This window comes from Ambystoma mexicanum, chromosome 10 (genome assembly GCF_040938575.1).
Source record: "Ambystoma mexicanum isolate Mex_15411 chromosome 10, UKY_AmexF1_1, whole genome shotgun sequence".
Taxonomy (NCBI): domain Eukaryota; kingdom Metazoa; phylum Chordata; class Amphibia; order Caudata; family Ambystomatidae; genus Ambystoma; species Ambystoma mexicanum.
The window spans coordinates 1364866151-1364889375 of record NC_090932.1 but is presented as its reverse complement, the minus strand read 5'-3'; the positions used below and the strand labels follow the sequence as shown (position 1 = coordinate 1364889375).

The window sequence follows — 23225 nt, the reverse complement described above, 5'->3', positions numbered from 1 at the left end:
AGTCTTGGGGATCCTTAGTATTGGTAGTTTCCTGGCTATACCCCAATGTACTATCCTTAGGGATAATTGGAGTCTCCATGTTCTGTTTAATCGGAGCCTCATCTTTCTTATTTCCCCCAAATGGGGTATCACCTAAGAATGATGTTACTACCTCCCTCAGATGTTGGGCCAGAGTAGCTGCCAATGTATCCTCCTGATCATTGATAGAGATGTCTCTGTTTCCTTTGAAGTAGAAAAAACAACTATTACCCATAGACCCTTCCCACGGCTTATGTAGCCCATTTTCCATAATCATCAGAGCATCTGTATTTTCCTGATTATGTACTTGGGCCACGACCAGCCCAACAGTATTACCTAGAACCATAATATCCGTATTCAATACCAAAGCTCTTTCTTCTTTCAGTACCTCTTTGTCTGCCAATAGATTCTTTTCTATGGGCAAATCCAAGGTTCTATCCTTAATATCCATGTCTATTGCGGTATTTATCGATTTGTTAGGGCTCTTTACCTCCTCTATGGCTAATTGGCTCCTAAGGCCCTTTCGTGCCATAGGGATTGTTTTTTATTTTTATTTTAGCCACTCTCGTATAAAGCACAAAGGTAATCAAATATAGAGAAAATGCCCTAAAGATGGGTCCCGCCAGTTATCAGGTACCTGATATCTAAAGGCCTCCCAAAATCACTACAAATCCAGACTGCAGTGGGATGGCTGTGTTAACTTCAACCTTAGTAAAGAGAAAAATGGAAGAAAATAAGAGGAGAGGGAAAGAGACCCACTATATCCCTTTCACTATTAATAACAGTTGTTGATAACCCAAATGACCAATAATAGGACACAAGTTGGTTTTCTAGAGTAAGTACTGCCTGATTGGAGAAAGAAGCTAGCTGGTTCTAAATCAATATAAATATCTGGGATAGACCTAAGAATATAAGCAACAATGCTCACACATATTAGTAAAATTGACTAGTTATTAGTAACATGTAGTATACAAAACAATGCATCATGAGTTCACCATGCAGTAAAGATGAACTATGAGTCACAATAAATGTACTGAGTGCTAACCAGATACAAGTCCTACCGAATTAGACCAGAACATCTCTCAATGTACTAGTGAAATGTTTGGACATATAATAACGTGAAATGTATAAGACAAAATTCCTGGAATAACGGTATAATGTAGAATTAAAATAGAGGGCAATGTGCAGCAAGGAAGACATTTAAAACCACAATGTTAGTTAAATAGCATCAACACTTATAAATAAAGTAGAAATGTATAAAAAAAACCTGTGTATTTGGTAGTTAAATATACTGAACATTTCAATGAGAACTATGGTATATCACTGCTAGACCACCTCGGGGGAGAGACAGAATCTTCGCAACCCCTAGGGCATTAAATGTAATAGCAAAAGCCGTATATTCATACAGCACCAAAAAGGGGAGAGGCATCTTCGCAGCCCCCAGTCGCTGCAATGGAACCTCTGAAAACAGGCCAAATAGTCAATAAATTACACCGTCCAAAGTTAATAGACACTTTAAATATGTCCGCTTCAGCAAATCCTAAACAGTCAAAATAGTGTTTAGTAAAGTGAAAAGAGTGGCTCCTCGCACTGTAAGCTACCAAACCAGTTATCTGAGAATGAACAAAAATGTTTGAACAGCATGACAGTATGACACACAAATACCATCTTACAGCCTTGCTGGTCCGGGCGTAATTTAATAATTGGCAGCAGGTCCTCCAGTGACAAAGAATGCTCGTACCAGCAGGGCATGCCTGACAAAAAGGGTTCATAAACATTAGTCTCCCCCACTGCCCTGAAGTTGTGGAGTATTACGAAAAATGTTTTAGTAGAGCGAATGCAGTTCCAGAAGCACAAAGGCACTGGTAGCTTTCGTGTAGGTAAAGTTCAGGCTTGCATCACGCGAGGAACCTTCCTCTTTCCGGTTTCAACTTTCCATACTCTGCAATGGCATCAGAACATTACCCAAATGGTATGAAAATATTCTGCTACTCAGATACCAGATAACAGCATATGCCCAGCGTCCAGCCCAACAGCCCAACAGTATAGCAGCACCCTTGTCACTGCTGCAGGCTTATCGCAGCAAGGACAACAAGGGTTGGTTTAAATCCGTATTCCTGCTTCCTGCATCTAAAGAGGTGGACACTCAGCCCTTAAAGACACAGGGGCTCAAAATGCTCAGAAGGCTCTCAGAATGCTCTCAGAGCTCACGTAGCCGGAAGAGGCAAATCCGCTTCCAACAAATGAATGGAACAAAGTGCAGCGAGGCACGTAGAACACTGTGCAGCACAAAACAGCCCAACAGTATAGCATTGCCCTTTTCACTGCTTATATATAGTAAGTGCCATTTGGGTAAGATAACATCATGCTTCAATTAGGAGTTCAATCTGCTCAATAATCATATTCAACTTTATATTTCCAGGCGGGTTATACACATTAAAAAAAAGGGTAGTACATTTCAACCTCTGCTCCACCATTACAACCAAATTCTGATCCGATTGCTGTGAAGGGAGGACTCAACAGATTTTACATGATTTACGACAGCTATGATCAATCCTCCAAAGGGGTGACTTTTATCTTTGAAAACTTGTGTAACCATCGATAATCAAGTCCTGCATCAACCACGATTCTTGCAAGACAAAAATGCCTGCTGTAAATAAATAATGAAGTCCCAAGGGGGTTTCTAGGATTTAACTGTGTCCCCTTGTATTCCAAGATCTAATAAGAAGATTCTTAAAATTGGGGTACTTAAGTCACTCATTCAATCAAATTCTGAGTGCCCCCAATCTTCAGAAACAAATAGTCCTCTGTTTTAGGTGTTACAGAATTGTTTCATTTCCTTGGCACTGCCTTGATCGCCTTAACCAGCTCATATCCCGTCTGCAAGAAGCCGTTAGCTTGCGTGATAATGGGTTCCATTATGATAGGTGAAACAAAGTGAATCACAACCCAATTTGGCTCCCAGGATTTTTGTGGGATTTCAACTTGTTTTAGATCATGCACTGTTAACATTTTTAAAGATGTACTTTGGTGAAACAGTTCTGACACATTTGATCAGTTCAAGAAGGGACTAGCTGTTGTGGCATATAAGTCTATTATTTTTTTATCTTGTCTGAGGCCATGTTGATTGTTTGAGTAGATAGATGTTCTAAATCTACCATATTACAATTCTCTTCCTAAAATCCAACATGTCAGTGTAGTCATTGCTGTCATCAATGTATTGAGACTTGGTGCTCATGGCCAGATTTCTCACTAACAATGTTGCCAGTTTATTTTCCTTTTTGGTATTTGTTGCTGAAAGAAACTTTTTGTTTTCTCTAATTGACTTACTTTCTGCCTTTACTTCTTTCAGAGGGCTAATTGTGTTAACCAGTTGCAATCCAGGAATGTAATCTTGCATAGCCCTTTTCTTGCCTGCTTGGTCCTTATTAGATATGATTGTAAAACCCTTTCCAATTTTGTGACATTTCAAATTTCTTGGAAAGGATGCTGCTAAACCTTGCGTTGTCGCCGTAGCCTTACAATTGTTTTTACCCAATGTGGCTGCACAATTCTTTCTTTTCATCGAACACTTTTTACTTAGAGCATTATGTTTCTATTGGCGTTCAGGTTCCACTACCTCCTGCAGGGGCAGACTAGTATTAATACATGCCTGATCCTCCTGGCCATTAATACATTCTTGTTCTTGCATGTCTTGAATGGTAATTGGCAAAGTATTTGTATCTCGTGCCTTGATGTTAACCTCTTCATGTATTGCTGGGACCGGTGTAATCTTTAGGGGCAGCAGCATTTCTGTCAGCTCATTTAAGTCATGTTTAATTTTCTGATCTTTATGCATAGTGTTGCAAAGTGAAAGTATAGTCATGAATTCTGGTTCAATGCATGAATCGTCCAAAGAAGAAGCATCACTTGAGGAGAAGCTCGCTCAATGTTTATGTGAGGAATCATAAGCGTTCATTGCAATAGCTGTTAGATTGGGAGATTTTGCCAAATCAGAAGGTGGGATAGGACATGGGTCCTGAGGGCCCATATTTTGTTCGTCCAGTTGTCTGATTAACCATGTTTGTAACAGCCTGTAAATTCAAGCACCACCTTAGCAAAGAGTTATTGTCAATTGGATTTTCTGCTGATAAATTGTAGTCACTTGTAGTTACTCCAGTTGTTTCTTCTGGAATTATGGCTAGAATATTATATGTAGCATTTGTTTTATTTGTAGGTTTAAGAAATACAGATATCTTCCCATGTTCATAATGTTCAATCTTGTTTATATGCAGGATAGAGTGTGAGACTCCTACCAGAATTGTTTTAGATTGCTTTCGCAGCTTTTTGGCATTCCCTTTCTTTTTCTGCGTTCGACCTGCAGTCTGTACTCGAGAGCATGTGGCTCGTTCTATTGATCGGAGTATGTAGGTATGACTGGTGGCAGGCATCCTTATGCAGTCACCACATTTAACACAGAGCCATGAGTGTGTTTAAATTATGCATAACAAGGTTCAAAGGCCAAGCCGGCACACAGTCACCACTTACGCGTATGTCATTGTAAAATAAAATTATTTAAACATGTAGGAGGTTCAAAGGCCAGGGTGCCGCAGTCACCTCTTCAATATAAATGTCCGTAAACGGAAAGAGAGCCTCAATGAAGGATCATAGACCAGTTATTTTACGACTCTTTCAGTCAACCAGCTAGTACCAATTATTTTTCTCACTTTGGTGACTCACCTAAACAGTACGCTGTAGATGATGCAAATAAACTTGGAATCCAGTGGTCTGTTGCTCCTCTAGCCGCCCAAAGACACCAAACACACAGCGCTGTACACCGCACCATGCTCTGCGCTGGCGTGGGCTTTTTGTAATGGTAGGACCTCCTCCTCAGAATAGTACAGATGGAAACCAGACTTCCAGTGAGATTCAGCAAAGACACACTGTGCAGGCAGTGCAAAACACACCACGCTGCACACTGTGCCGCCCTCGGTGTTGGTGTGGGCTTTTTGTAAGGGTAGGACCTCCTCTTCAGAATAGTAGAGATGTAAACCAGACTTCCAGTGAGATTCACCAAAGAAACGCTTTGTAGGTACTACAAAGCACACAGTGCTGCACACCGCCTAGATTTGGAGATATCACTTTTGAGCCCTTGGCATACATAGTTATAAGGTGCATACATAGTAATATTCAGCAGAAAAACATGGTTCACATGCTTATGAAAATTGTATATTACACTGCATGATTTATTAATAAATCACATATTTTAATAATTTAGGTTTGCATAAGGTGACAGAAACACAAATGGTATCTCCAGATTCACAATATTGATAGAAATCTGATTATGCCATGTTCAACAATATCACATGTTTATGCAGATAATTATAAGAACAAGGACTAGTACAGTATAATGCTAATACTTGTCAATGTTTTCAGCGAAAATTAACAACTATTTTGTTTCAAACTGTATTCTGTGACCGGTTCACTTTTTGTTTTCAGGGAAAGATCGGTTTCAGGTAGACAAGTATAATTATATAGTGTACGTTATTTGATTCAACCTTTCTGAAAATAAATGCCAATTTTCATTTACTGAGCAAAGAATAAATATTTGAACCCACAGAATAGTCATTAATATTTGTTTTTGTATGTTCGAATGTTTGTGTTGATTTAAATGAACACAATTGTGGGATACAGAAGCAGTTGTGTTTTTCCTTTCTTTAGACAGGCAGCCTGTATTGTAGGTGACTTCCCCAGTGTGTTAAGTTAGGATACTGCCTTTAATTCTTTGATTTATTATATTAAAGATAAATACCTAGATAAAAAAAACAGCTTGTTTCTTTGGCTCAGATTGTGGGGAGGGAATTTTTCGATGTGGTATTAGATTTGTGATTTTTTTTCTGTGATTAAACTATCACTAGAAAGGTAAATAAAGTACACATATTGATGTTATTACAGCAGGCCATGTCTGAGTCCCAACCCAGGTGCATGGTCCATATATCTGGGTGGTGACCTGTAGACCCACCTAGTGGTCCAATAGCATCCAATATGATAAACTGGTCCCCTGAGGCAGGTAGTAGGCCAAATCCATGGACCCAGCTTTTGTGGCTTGTTATGGCCTAAGACATGGTCCCGGGTCACTGGCCTTTTTGGGATCCGTGAGTGGCTGGGGCATACAGAATTTTGTTTTCTCAGGCACCCTGGCAGCTTTGGTTTAGAGTAGCCACTAGCCTTTGCTAGAGTTTACTATAACAGGTTTAGGATCCAGCAGCATGGCCATAGGGCAGATTGCTACATAATGACACTGGTTGTGGATACAGACCATGGTGACCTGCCACTTTCAGGGTGGGCTTTGACCACTTACCATGATCTGTGGCCAGTAAATATCACTTCAGGAAGGCGCATGATGTGAGGCTTGCCCTACCCAAAGCCATCACTGGTCAAGGCCACAGGTCAAGGCCAGTAGCCTCTTTGGTAGCCTAGGAGCACTGCATGCATAGTCTGCAGCAATGCCTAAGCAGCCAAAGTCACGCTGGCCATGGCTGCATGCCTCCTCACAATAGTCCTCTGAGGCTTATGCTCCTTTTTTTTGATGTAACATTTCCCCTCAACCTCCTTGATATATCTCCTCCAGAAACTCTATGGCTCTCTCTCTTTATCTGTTGATTTGACTCTTCTACTATCCACCAACATCGCGCCCCAAGATGGTAAATCTCTTTCCATCCAAGCTCCTCCCCAACAACTCTCTTCCTTCTGATGACACCTCTCTCCTGCTCCAACATTCCTCACTACCCAATGACTCTCCTCAATCTGATGACACCACCCTCCTCTGCCAACCTCCTCCAGACTCTCCCCCCAACCTTCAATTCTCTCCTCCTGCTCTCTGATCAGTAACCCTCTTTATTGCCACTCCCCACCAAAATCCTTCTGCCATCGTATACTCAGACTGATCGGGGTGCATTATAAAGCAGGGTCCTTCTTCACCTGCGGTGGGTTCTAATGATATTGGGGACAGCTGTATACTGAGACCTGTGCTTGGCTGCGGTTGGGGCATGGATTGAGGGTTCTGTGGTTTGGAGTGGGGCTGGTGTGAAGGTATACTAATGCCTGTCTGGATTCTCAATCCCTTCACCTAGCATACCTGATGTTATTGCATTTCTCAGTCTGCATTGCTGTGCTCTCCTGGCATGGGATTCTGAAGTCAGAAAACTACTCTGTAAGCATTGGAGGTTGTTATCTACATTGATTCCTCCTTCTGGGTCTTTCTCAGTCTTTCCATTCAATGCATAGCTAGAGCAGAGCCATAGGTGGTGCTGGGATCTGTCCTTACAGAAATTGTAGAAGGGCTTTTTGCCCCATGACTAGCTGGTTGAGGATGCTGGTAAGAGTTCATCTAGGCATACAACTTTGCTAAATGTCTAAGCTTTGAAATCCTTCTACAGAGTTATCAGACACTTGATGTTAGACTTTAATTGAGACCATTGAATCATGTCTCTTCACTTTCTGAAGTGGTATTCATTTAGTTAATAACTTTTGTGATAGTAGACACCATATCTTCTATGGATTCAACTCTTTCTGCTATTCGAGATACACCAAATGAGAACATATTCTGTTCCTCTACCATAACTAGTTGATTAGTCTTGTAAAACTGCCTTTTCATAAAATCTGACAACGCTGAACGTCCAGATTACCAGTACATTCATTGGCTGTATGTACAGTTGTCAGAATATTTGCTGGAAGCCTTCAGAAAATGTCCTACACTTCTTAGGGAGCAAACCAATGCTTACCTTTTCCTTTTTTTTAGGGCCAAAGATGACAGGTGTGGAGTGTGTAGAAGGAATGGCTGTGGGGCTTTATGAAGAACTGTTTGCGGTTATCGTTTCACTTATCAACAGGTAAACATGGGTATCATGTTTTGGGTTTAATGTTATCTGACACAAGAGAAAACTAGTTTGCCTTTTAGTGGTTACACATTAATTCTCAGGCAAATGATTGCAATGCTTCCCTACAACTTCTATGGCAATTTCATATCCTCTGAAACCACCCACTCTCTGATTACTCATGCTCTGATTACAACAGTGGACACAACATTATAATGACATTGGGCCTCATTACGAGTAGGGCGGTAAGGGATACCGGGCACCGGTAAGGAGGCCGGTGCCGGTAATCCCTTACCACCCTACGACGAGTTCCCTTAGCGGGTCCCTCCTTTAATGCCTGGTTTGACCAGGCGTTATGGATGTGACCCGCTAAGGGACTGCAGAGCTAATAACGGTACTGCAAATTGCGGTACCGTTATTAGCTACTTCCCCATTCCCATTGAGCCCTGTGGGGGCTCAATGGGAATGGGGAATGGTTTTTTCAATGGGGACTTACCGGTCCCGCAAAGGTCGGGCTACACCGGTAAGTCCCCATTGAACGAGACCGGTGCCAGTACCGTTATTGGAGGCAGTCATGGCTCAAATAGCGCCATGACTACCTCCAATCTCGGAATGAGGCCCATTGTCATATTTTGAAAATACGTATCTCATATGTCAAGAAATTGTAATTCACTGGCTATCACCAATGTTGAGCCCAAATCTATAAGGCAAATGAAACACATGTAGATCATTATTACAGGATCACACCTTGTGAACAGGGGAAGCCACACATTCAACGATGCTTTCATGGTTTTAAAGTTTGCCAATTGCCAATATGTGATTGTAAATATTCTCAGATGGGGGCAGAAGGCTTCTGCTCTCTCCCTGGTGTCCACTGTTATTCAGTTGTTATCATTGGCCAGTTAAGTATCTGCTCTTGTGACTTGCTTCTGGCAATACGTATATTTTTGTATGTGAGGCACAATGGGCCTCATTACGACCCAGGTGCTAAGTGGTTAACGGCGCCGTAAAAGGCTGCGGCGCCGTTAACCACTTAGCGCCTTACTATGAGGTCCCTTTGCAGGACCCGACCTTAACGGCTGGTCTAGACCAGCCGTTAAAGTAGGGGCCCGCAAAGGGACTCTCGAGGTAAGTATGGTACCGCAATTTGTGGTACCGTACTTAGCGCCTTCCCCAGTCCCATTGAGCCCTATGGGGTAAAAATGGAAAAAGGGAAGGGCCAATGTTCAATGGGGAATTACCGCCCCGCCAACCTTGGAATGGGGTGGTAATTCCCCATTGAACATTGGCAGACTTGTTACAATACCGGCAGCACCCATGGTGCTAATAGCACAATGGGTTATCGCCAGTATTGTAATGAGGGCCAATGTTTTTAAACATGCTTGTCTTCTGGAAGGTGCTGCTTTCTCTTTAGAGACAGAGACAATTTGTTCTCCATTGTGTGAGGTATGACAGAAGGGCCAGTAAACTGGCCAATACTACTTCTTGGACCTACTACTTGCTCTATTCCTTTGCTCCCTACAACAAATCCCTTAACTTTGTGACAACCCCCCTTTTCAGCCTACTCGGCCTTCCCCCACCTCTACCTACGATCACAATGGTGGATGCCTTTCCAGACAAAATCACCTGACCTTTAAATTTGTTCTACTGGTCTATAAATCCATCCATGGTCTTGCCCCACTAACTAACTGAGTGCATCTCACCCTGCTCTCCCTCTGAAGATCTCCATTCCTGATCTCTTCACATCCTGTTAGTCCCCACTACCCTTGCTTCCCCCTGTTTTCGCTCGTTTTCCTTACTTGCCCCATTCCACTGGAATGTTCTCGCACAGCTATCAAAACCAACTCTTCAATGGAGCTCTTTGAAACGAGGCTCAATCTCTAGCAATGGAAGGACCCCCCCAAACCTAACCACACATCCATCCATCTAACCCCACAACCCACCTCTCCTGCATTCTACCCTAAGGACTACTCTATGTGATGTGTATGCCAGTCTATAGTAGCCTTAAAAACATACAAATAAATCTATGGCTGATGGTGAATCAGGATAGCTATTAGGCAACTTTATATATCCATGTATATATATATTTACATATCCATTTTACTTTTTTCAACGCTCATTTGGTAAAACAGCAAATGTTTCAGTAACACATTTTAAAAAGGTTATCCTTGTTTCATCCAAACTACAATAATATTAATTTCGTATTAAGCTTCTGCACGTGAAAAATCAAGCAATAACCATAATGAAATAAACTCACACATATTGCCATGTAGAGCCGCCTTGGGAGGGTAAGGGTATTGAATGTGACGGATGCATTCGTCCCTCGTGGTTTTCTCGAGTTTTACTTCCCCTCCGACCTAGAGCAACACACTGTCGGGAAGGCTGATGGAGTCCAAGACATGCTGCCGGCACTCCAGGGCGAGAAACTGACGCCATACTGAGTTCCCATTAACATGCAGCTTGATTGCTTCTAGAATATGCAATCAAGTTTCCCAGAATACTCGTTTGCTCTACTCTGAAAGCGATGTCAGTTCATTCCAGAAGCTGACCTGCATGACGTACTTTGGCCCACGTATATTCGACTTGTTCAAGATGTGCAATCTCAATAGTTCTTGTACGCAGCACTATTTAATGTGGTCCCATGCTCTTTTACGAGTTTCGGAAGCCGATGAGAGGGGGACTGGCTGCCCAGACTGCATGTTGCATACAGATTATCCGTTTAAATATCCTAGGTGGCTGGAGCCAGGCTGCTGGCTTACTTGCTTTCCGTGTGGATCTATTGTTGTTGCAGAAGTTTAATGACCAGTGATTAAAGCTAAGTGTGAACATAGGCTCCTACATGCAGTACACAATACAACCACGAGAAAATGATATTTCCAAAGCCCTTCTACTACTGCAAAAAACATATGAACAGTCTAGTTAAATGCATCTGTGAAAAGTTAGTGCACAGTGTAAATAGGAGTAAGACCATTCGTGTGCAGCTCATTTGCATTGCATTATGGAAAGCAGGTTCAAGTTCAAAGTTTTAAGTTTGCTTTTAAGGTTTTCTTCTGATATTCTGCCAAGCTGACACAGAGCATATTTTGCTCTAATCAGAATTGCTCAGTCCTGTATTTAAAATGCATCTTAAGTGATGATATGTTAACGTGCATTTTGTTTCCATTCAAGCTGCATGCAGTGCAACAGGCTCGTATGGTGAATTTGTAGAGTATGGAGTTGGGAAGTGTTGAGGACTATCAGTCATAGTAATTAGGGGCATTCGATAGGCAATAACAACACACTATTCTGAGGCAGGCAAACGAGAATTGCAGGATCAGTTGCAAATGCATTAAGATTCAACTGTAAAGCACATCACAGAAAAGATGTCCACAACAGGTGAGCTTTTGGAAGTTATTAGTATCACTGTCATCAAGCTGTTTGTATAATAGATTTCCAAGGAAACCAAAAATTCCACAGCTGCGGTCCAACTGCAGAGAATGTATCACTTTATGTATTGGACATCATTGTAGACATGACTTGGAGTTTGGCATTAGTCTGGTGTTGTGAAAGGATGCAGCAGTAAAACGCGATGTTGTATATGAACTATGCAGGAGCTGCGACTTTTATCTGTTTATATATCAGGCATAGGTCCTCATTACGAGTTGTGCGGAATGCGTTTAACGGCGCCTGTAATGGTGCCGGCGCCGTTAAACGCATTCTGCACTATTACGAGGTTCCCTCGTGGGACCCGATGTGGACGTCTGGTTTTACCAGACGTCCAGAGCGGGTCCCGCGAGGGGACCAGGGAGCTAACAACGGGCCGGTCTTAATCGGCCAATTGTTAGCTCCTGCACCCATTCCCATTGAGCCCTATGGAGGCTCAAATGGGAATGGGGAAGGTCCGGGCCCGGGTTCTCTGAAGGAGGAATTACGGGGCCCTCCAAACTCGGAATGGCCCGGTAATTCCCCATTCAGGGAACCCGGACCCAATTTTGGAGGCAGCCATGGCGCCAATAGCGCCAATAGTGCCATGGCTACCTCCAAAGTCGTAATGAGGCCCATGGGCTTTTGACCACGAACCGTGCATGTAATGGTGACCAATGGCGTGTCTGAGGTCTCTGAATTAGGATAGTACTTACTTATATTTTTCAGGTACACAATGAGCCTGTGTCATTTTGGACTTCTTGAGATAGGGAGCCTTGTGTAGCAGTTCAGTTGAGAATTGTCTAAGATACCAATGAAAGTAGGATGGGATACATGATAAACTAACTGTATGCCTCTTATTAAAGGTTTCAGATAGAATATGAGAATTAGACCAATGCAACTACCTGTAAACTGAGACTGAGCTCCATTTCCCGGAAATCTTCCTGAGTCTTTCTGAGTCATAGCTTTTAACTTAATAGATACTATTTAATCAAAGAACATAGGATACTCTCTGTCAAAAGGAGCTTAGTGCTTAGGACAAGGTGTTTTGCTCTGTGTACCAATATATTAGAATCTGATCTGACTAATCCAATTCTCAACCTCTTCCAGACCCCGCCTTTTCACACAAGAAGGAACTAGTTATCCAGAACTGCAAAAAGTAGTTAGATGCTCTCGGGTTCAGATAATGCTCTCCACGTGAGGTTTCATTTAATCATTAATGAGATAGGAGTAAGAGAGAATATCGATGGAACAGAATTGGTAAACTTTCTGGTGAGATTAGGTCTCCTGCATTGATGCAATGGTTGGGCTCAGATTGAAAACATTTTAGGGATTTCACTGAACTCTACGATTCTGAGTGGAGCTTCTGTAGGGGGATGATGTGTTTCCCATACTGGAAATTGCATATATGGCCAGTGGAATGTGAATAGGGTAGGAGCTAGTGTTACCACATGGAGTGAATCCTATGCTGAGGTCACTCTAAATGGAGTCCCAAGATGGAGTACAAACAGGATTGGTGTATCTACAGAACAACGTGCATTCACAGGTCCAATCACTCCAATCCCCAGCCAAATATAAAGGCAACACCAGCTTTAGGGGCTGATTAGTTTGGCGGTAGTGGTAACATTTCTTATAATTAATTCAATTACCAGGTGCTTTACAGTTATGACCAACTTCTAAGTTTTGTTTTCCTGATTCTTCTTTCTGACTGATTTTTGGTGGAAGTAATGAACTCCACACAACAACAGTAGCACATGTGATAATTACTGCAGGCAGTAATTTACACATGGGGTTGTACACGACCTAATGGAGACCTGTGGGACTCGAACATGGGGAATAATGGACAGGTTTGCATGACTTGGAATCATGATTGCCTTTGCAGGCACCCATTAATTACTGCCTGTGGTAAAGAACATTTATTTGGCTTTATTACCTTAGTGAATACCGCCAAATCCATAATCAGGCCTTTAGAAAGAAAGTTGCAAGAGACTCGCAGACCTCATCATCCACTTCAACCTAAAATCACTGCATTAAAATGTTTTTGGAGGAAGGTTGCCAAGTGGCAGGCACCTCCAACTTTAGAGCAAGGATCAAACAGAATGCTACATATACATTCTCTTTCCCTGTGTGTTTGCCTGAATGAGGTCACTGAGAGAATGTTGAGTGAGTGGTTGGAATGTTTATGTGTGAAGCTAGTTCCACTCCAGGCAGTAGGAGCGTGCAGGCCTGGGTGTTGGGTGGCAGTGGGCCCCCTCTGGGGCACTGCGCCTTATCTAAGCTCCTATACTTGTTACATCGTGATAAAAGGACCTTGTACCAACCTTCATGATATCTGGCAGATTCATTATTGCTTTGAAACACTTCACTTGAATATGAGCGCTATACAAATAAACAATTACAATTACAATTACAATTATTTCGACAGTGGAGACAAACAGGTGAGTAACTGGACCCAAGGTTAACTGGAGCTGAAGAGAAGTACAAAGGCAAGTCTTACCTCCTGCGGGGGGTGCAGGACAAAAGATGGGAGACCCACTAACCCAGAACTACTCGAGACCTGGCACCCAGGGCTACAATGGTGCTACCCATAGCTATGCAGCTGTCACCCAGGGCTAAGCAGTACCATCTATGGCTAAGGAGATACCACCAGAGTGGAGAATGTACCACCCATGGTGAAAAAGGAGTTGCTCTGGGAAAATAAGCCCCCTGGTTGTATTGTAAGAGCACTGACTGCAGAAGGAGCATATGTAGAAGGCTTCAAAGACCTGCAACCCATTGACCACTTTTGGCATGAGAATGGGGTGCCAGAGTGCACAAGAGCTGTCCTGGTCTGATTTGAAGATGAACCCTCACCACAAAGGACTAACCGGCATCCTGTTGTGACCATTGGAGCAGTTGGCCGCTCCTGAGCTCAGCTCTGTGCCATGGCAGGCCGAGCAGTGGTGACATCACTGTTGCCTCTGCTGGGGATTGTAATCCTAGACTATGTGGCCAGTATTTGGGGATGGGGTTTTGAATTTAGTGTTTCCTCATGAACATTGGGCCTCATTACGAGTCCGGCGGTAACTGAGGTGGTAAAACCGCCTGGTTACCGCCAGACTCATATTACCATTCCGCCTCCGTGACTCCCGGAATTACCGGGGCATTACAACCCCGGTTTCCCGGGAATCACGGAGGCGGAATGGGGATCATTGAAACACCGGCAGCATCTCGTAATGCTGCCGGTGTTTCCTCGTCTGCCTGCAGGCGGGCGGTGTTAAACCCGCCAGGTCAAACCTGGCGGGAACATCACCTCCCGCCTGCAGGAGTCGGGATCAGGCGGTCCGGAAACAACGGTGGCGGCGGGTTTACCGCCACTGTTATTTCCGGACCGCCTGATTTGTAATGAGGCCCATTAACTATGATTCTTTGCTGTAGTGATACATCTCACTTGTAGGACTGTGTTTTTCTCAATTTCCCTGTATCTGTTTTCTCTTCTGGTGCATACGGGGAGGTGTGTTGGCTGGTGCTTGTGGTATGCGTTTCGGTGAATGGTTTTCCTTGTGCTATGTTACTCAGTGGTAGATTGAATTTAACTGAACTTCAGTGGTCTCCATTCTTTGCAGCTAATCAAGTTGGTGTGTTGTCCATTGCTGTCGTTTCGGTAGGGCTTGTGATCGGGTACATATGCCCCGATGTTTGGTTATGTGCTCGAGAGTGGCAGGCTCAAGACCTGGGGTGGCAGACCGGGTAAAAGGAATACTGTAATGTTGTGATGGTTGAGTTTGTTGTGTTAGTAGTCCAAAGTTGTGGTGAGTAGTGTAGCCCAATGTTTCGGTAGGTGGTGTTGTGCATGTCTGGCCTAGGGTCTGAGAGTAACAGGATCGGACGTGAGGTGATTTGTTCCCTGAGATGGTGCAGGAAGTTGGTTTGTTATGCAGGCATGCTGGTGCAGTCTGATTTGTGGTCATGATAATTGCTTTAGGTTGTTTGTTGTTTGTTGAAAAGAGAGAGATATGTTATATTCTCTTTCCCTGTGTGCTTGAGTGAATTAGGTCACTGAGAGAATTTTGAGTGAGTGGTTGGAACCTGTATGTGTGAAGCTGGTTACACTCCAGGCAGTTGGAGAATATAAGCTTGGGTTTTGGGTGCCAGTGGTTCCCCTCTGGTGTGCTGCCCCTTATCTAAGCTCCTATACTTGTTATATCTTAAGAAAAGCACTACAACCAAATAAATTGTTATTTGTTCGTTTGGATGCTTTTCACCGCATCATTTACGATAGTTGGCATTGTTCACTCAAAGGCAGCCCCATGCCAAAAAATGTAATCACCACACGGCCCCTGTGCTCCAGCTGATCTAACAAATTCAGCCATCGTCTAAAAGTGCCTTCACACTCATTTTTTAACCCTGAAACTTGGGCATTCAAAGGCTACCACAACATAGCATGCAGTGCTTTATACATACAAATCATTATAAACATAAATAACATCGGGCTGACCCTTTAGTGTAGAAGGTGAGCACATTGTGAGGAATTCAAGCATCCGCACAGTGGGTGTGCACTTAACTGGACTTTTTTTGAAATGTTATGTGACATTGAATGATGGTAGATCAACCTTTGGAAAATGTGCAGGGCTGATCCGCACACATTTTCCTATGGTCACCGTGAGACATACACATAGGACTGTTTACTCTGGGTGGTCACAGCCTACAGGCACAGTCCTCCCTGTCATATTTAGTTGGAATCTGGGAACTGAATTGTTCAGAAAATATGGCTCTTTACCCAAATATTTTTCTCTCTTTTCCTGCGATAAGGCCAGAATGATTTACATGAGATGGAAGTTCAATCACGCAGCCAGCTTGGAATGTCTGGGTCCCAGAATGGGTTTAGCCAAAGAAGAGAGAACATGTAAACTTTGAAGAACTGACATTTAAGAAACAAACATTCATTTTGCTCCTGCCCCAGGTTGTTTAATCTTATAATGGTTTGTTTCCAATTTTGTTCTCACTATGGGAGAACATTTCCCCATTGCTTGTATTTATTAGATTTTTTTACAATCTTGCACAACATGTTACCAGATGCTGGTTTAAATTAGGATTCATATTGTATTGTATATTATGAAATGTTATGGAAATGTTGACTTTTTTTTATATGTATTTCTGTTTAGTAAACGTCAATGAAATGATAATGAATTATAAAGAAACTTGTGATCCTTTTATTATGGGATAGTATGAATATTACATGATATTTGTCGTCAATGTTGTATATTTTTGTAAGGTTTTAGTACGTAAATACATACATATAATATCCAGCCAGCAAGAACTGTGTATCAGTGTAATGACTGGAGAACACGCGTCACTTTCAGTCAGGAAAAGCTTCTTGCAACCCCAGTATAACAAAATAATGACTGTCTATTACAAAAAAACGTACATCCTAAATCAATTACATTACATACGGCAACCAAGGCGGTGTGGTTGAGTCGGCTAAGACACACATTGTACAATCACAAGGGAGACAATACATTAGGATGCTTTGGGGGTTTGCTAACACTCATGCCTTGTAACAGGAAACCACTATGGGCCTGATTCACAGAATGTGACTACACCATTATAAAACAATTCTGTGAATCAGGCCCTCTACATCCTCTGACTTTATAGCACGGGTGGGGGGTTAAACAAGTGCCCAACCCTAACCCTTATACCAACTCCTATTCAGTGATCTAGTAGCCAGCCTGTCAGTCAACTCTCAGTACCACAATGGCAGAACTTATCCAATGGAATGAAATGATGTACTAATCAGCCCAAGAAGACAGGGGGCCTCATTCCGAGTTTGGAGGTAGCCATGGCGCTATTAGCGCCATAGCTGCCTCCAAAATCGTGTCTGGGTCCGGTCTGGTGGAGAGGGGACTTACCGGGACATTCCGCCCTAGGCGGACCCGGTAAGTCCCATTCCAAATGCCATTCCCCATTCCCATTTGAGCCCCCATAGGGCTCAATGGGAAGGTGCTAATAACGGGCCCGCTTATTGTGGGTCCGTTATTAGCTCCAAGGTCCCTTAACGGGTCCAGTAAAGAACGTGTGGTCAGACCACACGTCCTTTACGGTTCCCGCTAAGGAACCTTGGAATTGGGCGGTAAGGGATTACTGGCACCGTTCTCCTTAACGGTGCCCGGTATCCCTTACCGCCCACCTCATAATGAGGCCCATGGAAACAAAGACAATACACAGACACCTCAAGAACATGGAGCACTAACTTGGCACTGACTCCAAATGTAAAAACGGTTAGTTATTACATCAGTAAGGTGGTTGGGGAAAATTTGCTCTCTGGTCACTCAGGTTTCCTACCTGAAAATGTTCAAGGATCGCCAAGTTCTAAAATGAGGCACATGATCATTTGCCATGGCTTTTGCTTGAGTTGAAACAATGTAAGATCTACTAACTGGCCCTCAGTACTCAGTATGGATTGAGAGAAATGAAAATTCAATAACAGAAGCCAAAGGTACGGTGAATGACCAGACCTTCTGGATTGAAAATTCATCAAGTTGCCAGATGGTTAGAAGACTTTTACTCAACGTCTCAAAGTAACCACAGTAATATACAGATGGAAATATAAGAAGCATCACATTTGGGAAGTATGACATACTTGATAAAACCAGTTCCATTGTCCTGAGGACGGCCTATATTTACAAGACTAACTGCATTTTGAGAGTGAACTGTATGAGTCTAGACGGCCGAAACATATGTCGACAAAACCAAAGGAAACCGTTATTGAATTTTCCTTTCTCTCAATCCATACTGAGTACTGACGGGTGGTTGATAGAAGTTGTAATATCAATCACACCCTCAAATAATGTCGCACAGTAATATAGAGAGGCTGTATAGAAGAGTTTAAGAAGAAACAGCCTCCTCTTTGAGACAACGGTTGCATTCAACTATGCGGATATGATTATAGATATCAATGCTAGATCTTTATTCCCTTCATTTTCAAACAGTAGTAGTCCCAAACAGTAGTGCTTCTGTTTTCCCTCTTTTTTTAAAAAAAAATATGTTTTTCTTATTATGTAATATACTTGTGAATTCATTTGTACTTTTTGTATTTAGATTGCTGGTATGTTATAGTGTTTCAGACGAGAATGAACCTGATCATTTGCACAGTTTTTTTTTTTTTTTAGAAATATATAACATGTATGTAAGACCATGTTATAGGTCTTTTTTAGTACTATAAGAAATGTATTAAAATACATGAAAAAAAAATGTTTATAAATCAGAGATGTGTACCTAACAATCTTGTAGTGAAATAGATTGTCACTTCACTGACTTGTAGACACTCAGGGGCAAAAAGGAAGGTGTAGTTGACCCGTCTGTTCTTTTGCTTTGTTGATCTATTACTCTCCTATTCTACAGAGTCGACCCCCCGAGATAAAAAAAAATAGGGAGTACCCAATTTCAAGTATTACACACTGTACAGCACTCTGTCACTCTCGAGCTAAATCTGTGCTTTGAATACAAAATAAAATCCAACATACAAGCTATACAGGATCAGGGAGATGCACTGGGTGAATGATGGGAGTGGTGGTCCTTCAAGGTACCTCCCATGACATGGGGCAATCAGAAAAACAATATTCTTTTATGAATGCAGATGTTTGCTTAGCTCATGGGGTTCACTTCTGTGGACAAGAATAGACGTAAGGATGATTATAATTATAATTATTCTTTTATAGCACACCTAATACCAGCAAGTGGTTTCTAAGTGCGGGATCGGGATTCAAACCAATGGTGCTCTGCCTTGGCATTGCCCCTGAGCTGATTGCCTATAACTTATTAGGGAATTAATAGTTATTTAACAGAATATTGATTTGATTATTTGAACAGAATACTGTGTGTGATCACTATTACAATTGTTACTTCACTTCGATTGAGGGGTTAATAAAATAACCATATAACATGTCGGTCCTAAATGCATTCAATTTCTAGCAAAAGCTTGTTTGAGGAGGGTTACCGCATTCAGGTGTTGTACGGCTATTGTTTCTCACCTCGAATAATGTGCGATATTATCCTTACATTGCATCACACATCCTCATCCTGTCTGGAGTGCAACACCTTTATGTTGTATTTGGCAAGCGACGTGTTTCATGATCACACAGTTAGATTCCAAATGTATAGTTGTTTATCGAATACTGTTTTCTTCTGACAGCTTTGCCAGCGCCCATCCTGGTGACAAACCTTTGCTGTTTGTGTTCCCCAAGGAAGTGCTTTGAAGCTTTAAATAGAACATGAGTCACTATGAGCAGGAGCAGCAAAAGAAACAGAAACACCGCACCACAGACTCTCTCCATTGAAGGCTATTCATAGAGCACGCTTCAGACACCGCAGTAAAACATGTTCTCATCTGTATATCATGTATGGAATAACAGAGGGCTGAAAGGAGAAAAAAACCTATCACTGTGGAGCATCAAAGGCTGGAAATGCTATGTAGTGTCCGTCTGATATATATCTGAGAGATCTCTGACCCTCGTCGTACAACAGCCATGGTAGAAACAAGGATGGAGCTTACCTTTGGATCAAAAAGGTTTTGAGTGTTTTTCAAAATGGCTACTGTTGCTAGATCATGTGCACTGCACCATGAAGAACATTCCAACGTGTCGGAGCCAAGATGGAAAAGGCTCTACTCGTGTGGCAATGTCAATGACATCACTGTGTTCATTTTAAATTGCCAGCGTACAAATGTGATGAGAATACATTTGTCTTCGAGTAAATGAGGGGAGTGGAGAAACTTGAGCATTTAACCTGTAGTTTCAATGTTAGTGGGGTGCATTGCAAGGGGCTGCAAGATTCTCAGACATGGGGAGGTATGTTTAAAATTGAAGATCACAGGGACCAGGTGGACTGCCCCATTTTGGATAAGCAGTTCTTGGCCAAACCCATATTTTGGAAACTCAAAGTCCACATAGTCTTAATAATTAATGGGTGAAACTAACATGGGCGTGAGGCCTGCTGTTCTTCTTGCAAGTGCAAGTAAGACTGTCAGGAAATGCGAGCAGACATTTCAAATGACAGATACAGGAAAAGGATAATGTCTCTACCTGTACATTAGGGAGAGATACAAGTCATTTGGGAATTGTATGTTTTGCTCATGTTTGATATGGGCTGGACAGTGCAGGACTACATGGACACCCACTACCAGCAAAACCTAGGAAGGAAGGATCAGTACACAGAACATGATACGCAGTAGGAGCCACTTGGTACCTGCCATTGCCACACCAGCTTCCATATCCATGAGCTTCAAACCAATGCTCGAGTTGGTCACAGATTTTAAAATGTGGTCAGTGTGATGACTGCACATGCCTCCTTTCCATGCAGGATGTTGTGTTCTACATAAAGTGATGCGACCACCATCTTGCAAGTACTTTATATCGCTGTTCAAAACAATGTGCGCTCCTCCAATGAACAAACAGTGGGAATTGCGCATAGTAGGTGTGGGCGAGCAGCCTGGAATTTAACAAATGACTTTCCACCTTCTCTGCATCTGATCTGGGCCGTTACCAGAGAAAATATGTTCCACATTCAACGCAATATTTTTAGGATCACTCTTTCTGTCTCACTGAGTAATAAGGTGAACATCATGAGCAGTCAGTAGTGAAGTTTATCACCATGCGAGTCCTACTGCCAGAGTACTCTGCTCAGTTTATGCTATCATTCGTGAGGACATGAGAACAAAGATTATATTTTGCTCCCAAACCTGTTTTTTGTCAAATATTGACGCTCGGTCCTGGAAGTGGGAGCACCGAACAAAGCTGTGGGGAGGGGACTAGCCCCTAGGCAGCTTAATAGCTGTCAATGGAGTGCAGGTGCTACAAGCGCGCCAGGGGCAGGACTGTCAGGCTGATACCATCTGTGCATTCTTTGTAGCTCTCAAGAACTAGCTGGTGTCAGGCGCCATCTGGACAATGACAAGTGAGGGGTTTGGTGATCATCGGTGAGATGGACACATACACATCCACCAGTTACTCTATCAAACTAGTACCACATCCCAAACAATAACAATTACACTGAATTACTTGGTAGATCCCTTTTCTTCAAATTGCTTAAAGTTTTAGAGCCGATTACCTCATCCACTCTACATCTTAATAGCATCAACTTACTGCATTGAGGTTTTTAATATTAATAACAGAGCCCCTCTCTTTAGCACAATGTTTTATTTCGAACGTGCTCTGAAATCTGTCAGGCTCATTTTACAAAAAGTGGTTATTGCACGCACTGGTCCGTGAACCTCACCACTTTCATACTGTGGGGTCCCCTGCGTGCGATTGTCCACATTCACAAAACACAGCGGGAAATGAAAGAGTAAAAACAGGCGACATTTCTTTGCGCTTTCATTTTACTCTCCATTTTGCAATGGATGTAAATTCCACAAGTAATGGGATGGAATTGTATGTAGCTCCTTTGGAGGTTAGATAATTGCAATGCCATTTCACATGAAAGCCCAACATGCCTCTAATTACCGTATCCATGACCATACGCCACATTATGAGCCTTTATTTTAGGTATATTCTTTTGACTTTAGTTGTCATGAAGACCTGAATAAAACAATCCAAGGTACTAATTAGTATGCAATGTACAGATGTCAAATGATCGCCCCCAGCCCCCTAGTTAGGCAGAGGGCAACAAGTATTGAAATGCAGATGGAAGGGGGTTGTTTTGCAAATGGCCCCAGTAGCCAAAGTATTCTATTGATCAGTCAATCGGTTCTGAACTTTAATACTACCCTATTTCATAATATCTGTGTGTTGCAGAGCAGTAAGACTATATGTATTATGAATATGCTATAGGTGATTCATCAACTGGACCAGAAAAGGCAGAGTGATGACAACATTAAAGTGTGTGTACATTATCTTCTTCAGATGGCTGGATCAATTCAATTGTTGTTAGGGAAACGATTGACAATAGTACCATTGGCTATCTTGAGACCTTTTTATTTTTCACTACTTTATGCAGAGTCTCCCGGACGATTGATAATGCAAAAAAGGTACATCGCTAGGATGTGAGGTGCGCACAACTGGGAACCACAGTGCGCCCCTCACTAGCCGAAAAAAATAAAATAATACTCCCCATGGAGCTGGAACGGCTGCACCAGGGTATTCTAAGCCTAAACAAGGAGTGCTACATTTCTGGGTACAACCCTTACTGATGTTGCACTTTTAAGGAATTGGGACAGTTGGTTGCTAGTTGCCTGAGAAGAAAACAGTGACCAGAAAATCTTGCATGAATGGTAATGGAATTAATCATGTACACCTGGACTGTTTTTCAGCTCGGCTGCCTCCATGACAATTGCACAAGGCAAACCAATTGAAGGAGAACATTGCTGGGCTTTGAGACAAACAGAGCTGGGAACCAGAGTACACCTCTCAACCTCAAAATAAAAATCTTTGCCTCCGAAATCCGAACTCCAGAGTGGCTGAAGCGGGGTGACCCATGCCTATCTTTGGAATGCCATGTTGATGGCTTCCCTTGTGTGGTTGCATTATTAAGGAAAGGGGACAGTAGGTTTACGGCTGCCTGAGATACGTACAGTGGCCAAATGTCAAATAGTCATGGCATTAATGATGTACAGTGGCACAGCCTTTCTGGATGATTGCTTCCCTGATAATTACAAAGGGCAATGAAACAAAAACATGTTTGAAGAAGAACACTGCTGGGATATAAGGATATGAGAAAAGCTGTGAAGGAGAGTACACCCCTCAATCCAAATTGAAATGTATTCTCATGGATCTCCTAACTGCACCTGGGTGATCCATTCTTGATTTAGGAGTGCTTGGAATGCTGGCTATACCTCCTTACCAAAGGTTGCATTATTATTACATACGGGAGAATGCATTCTTGGCTGCATGAGAAGACTACAGTGAACAGGACTCCTTGCATCAATGGTCATGGGTCAACCATGTACACCTAGACTGCCTTTCTGCTTGACTGTGT

At 42.5% G+C, this 23225-nt stretch overlaps 1 protein-coding gene across 1 annotated transcript in view; it reads left to right on the top strand.

Annotated features, from left to right (window-relative positions):
- MYO18B (myosin XVIIIB) overlaps window positions 1–23225 on the top strand; it is a 1784667-nt gene that overhangs the window by 424630 nt on the left and 1336812 nt on the right. Inside the window, exon 14 of the mRNA XM_069620271.1 lies at window positions 7799–7889. Coding sequence (XP_069476372.1) covers window positions 7799–7889 — 91 coding nt within the window. The remainder of the gene's footprint in view (window positions 1–7798; window positions 7890–23225) is intronic.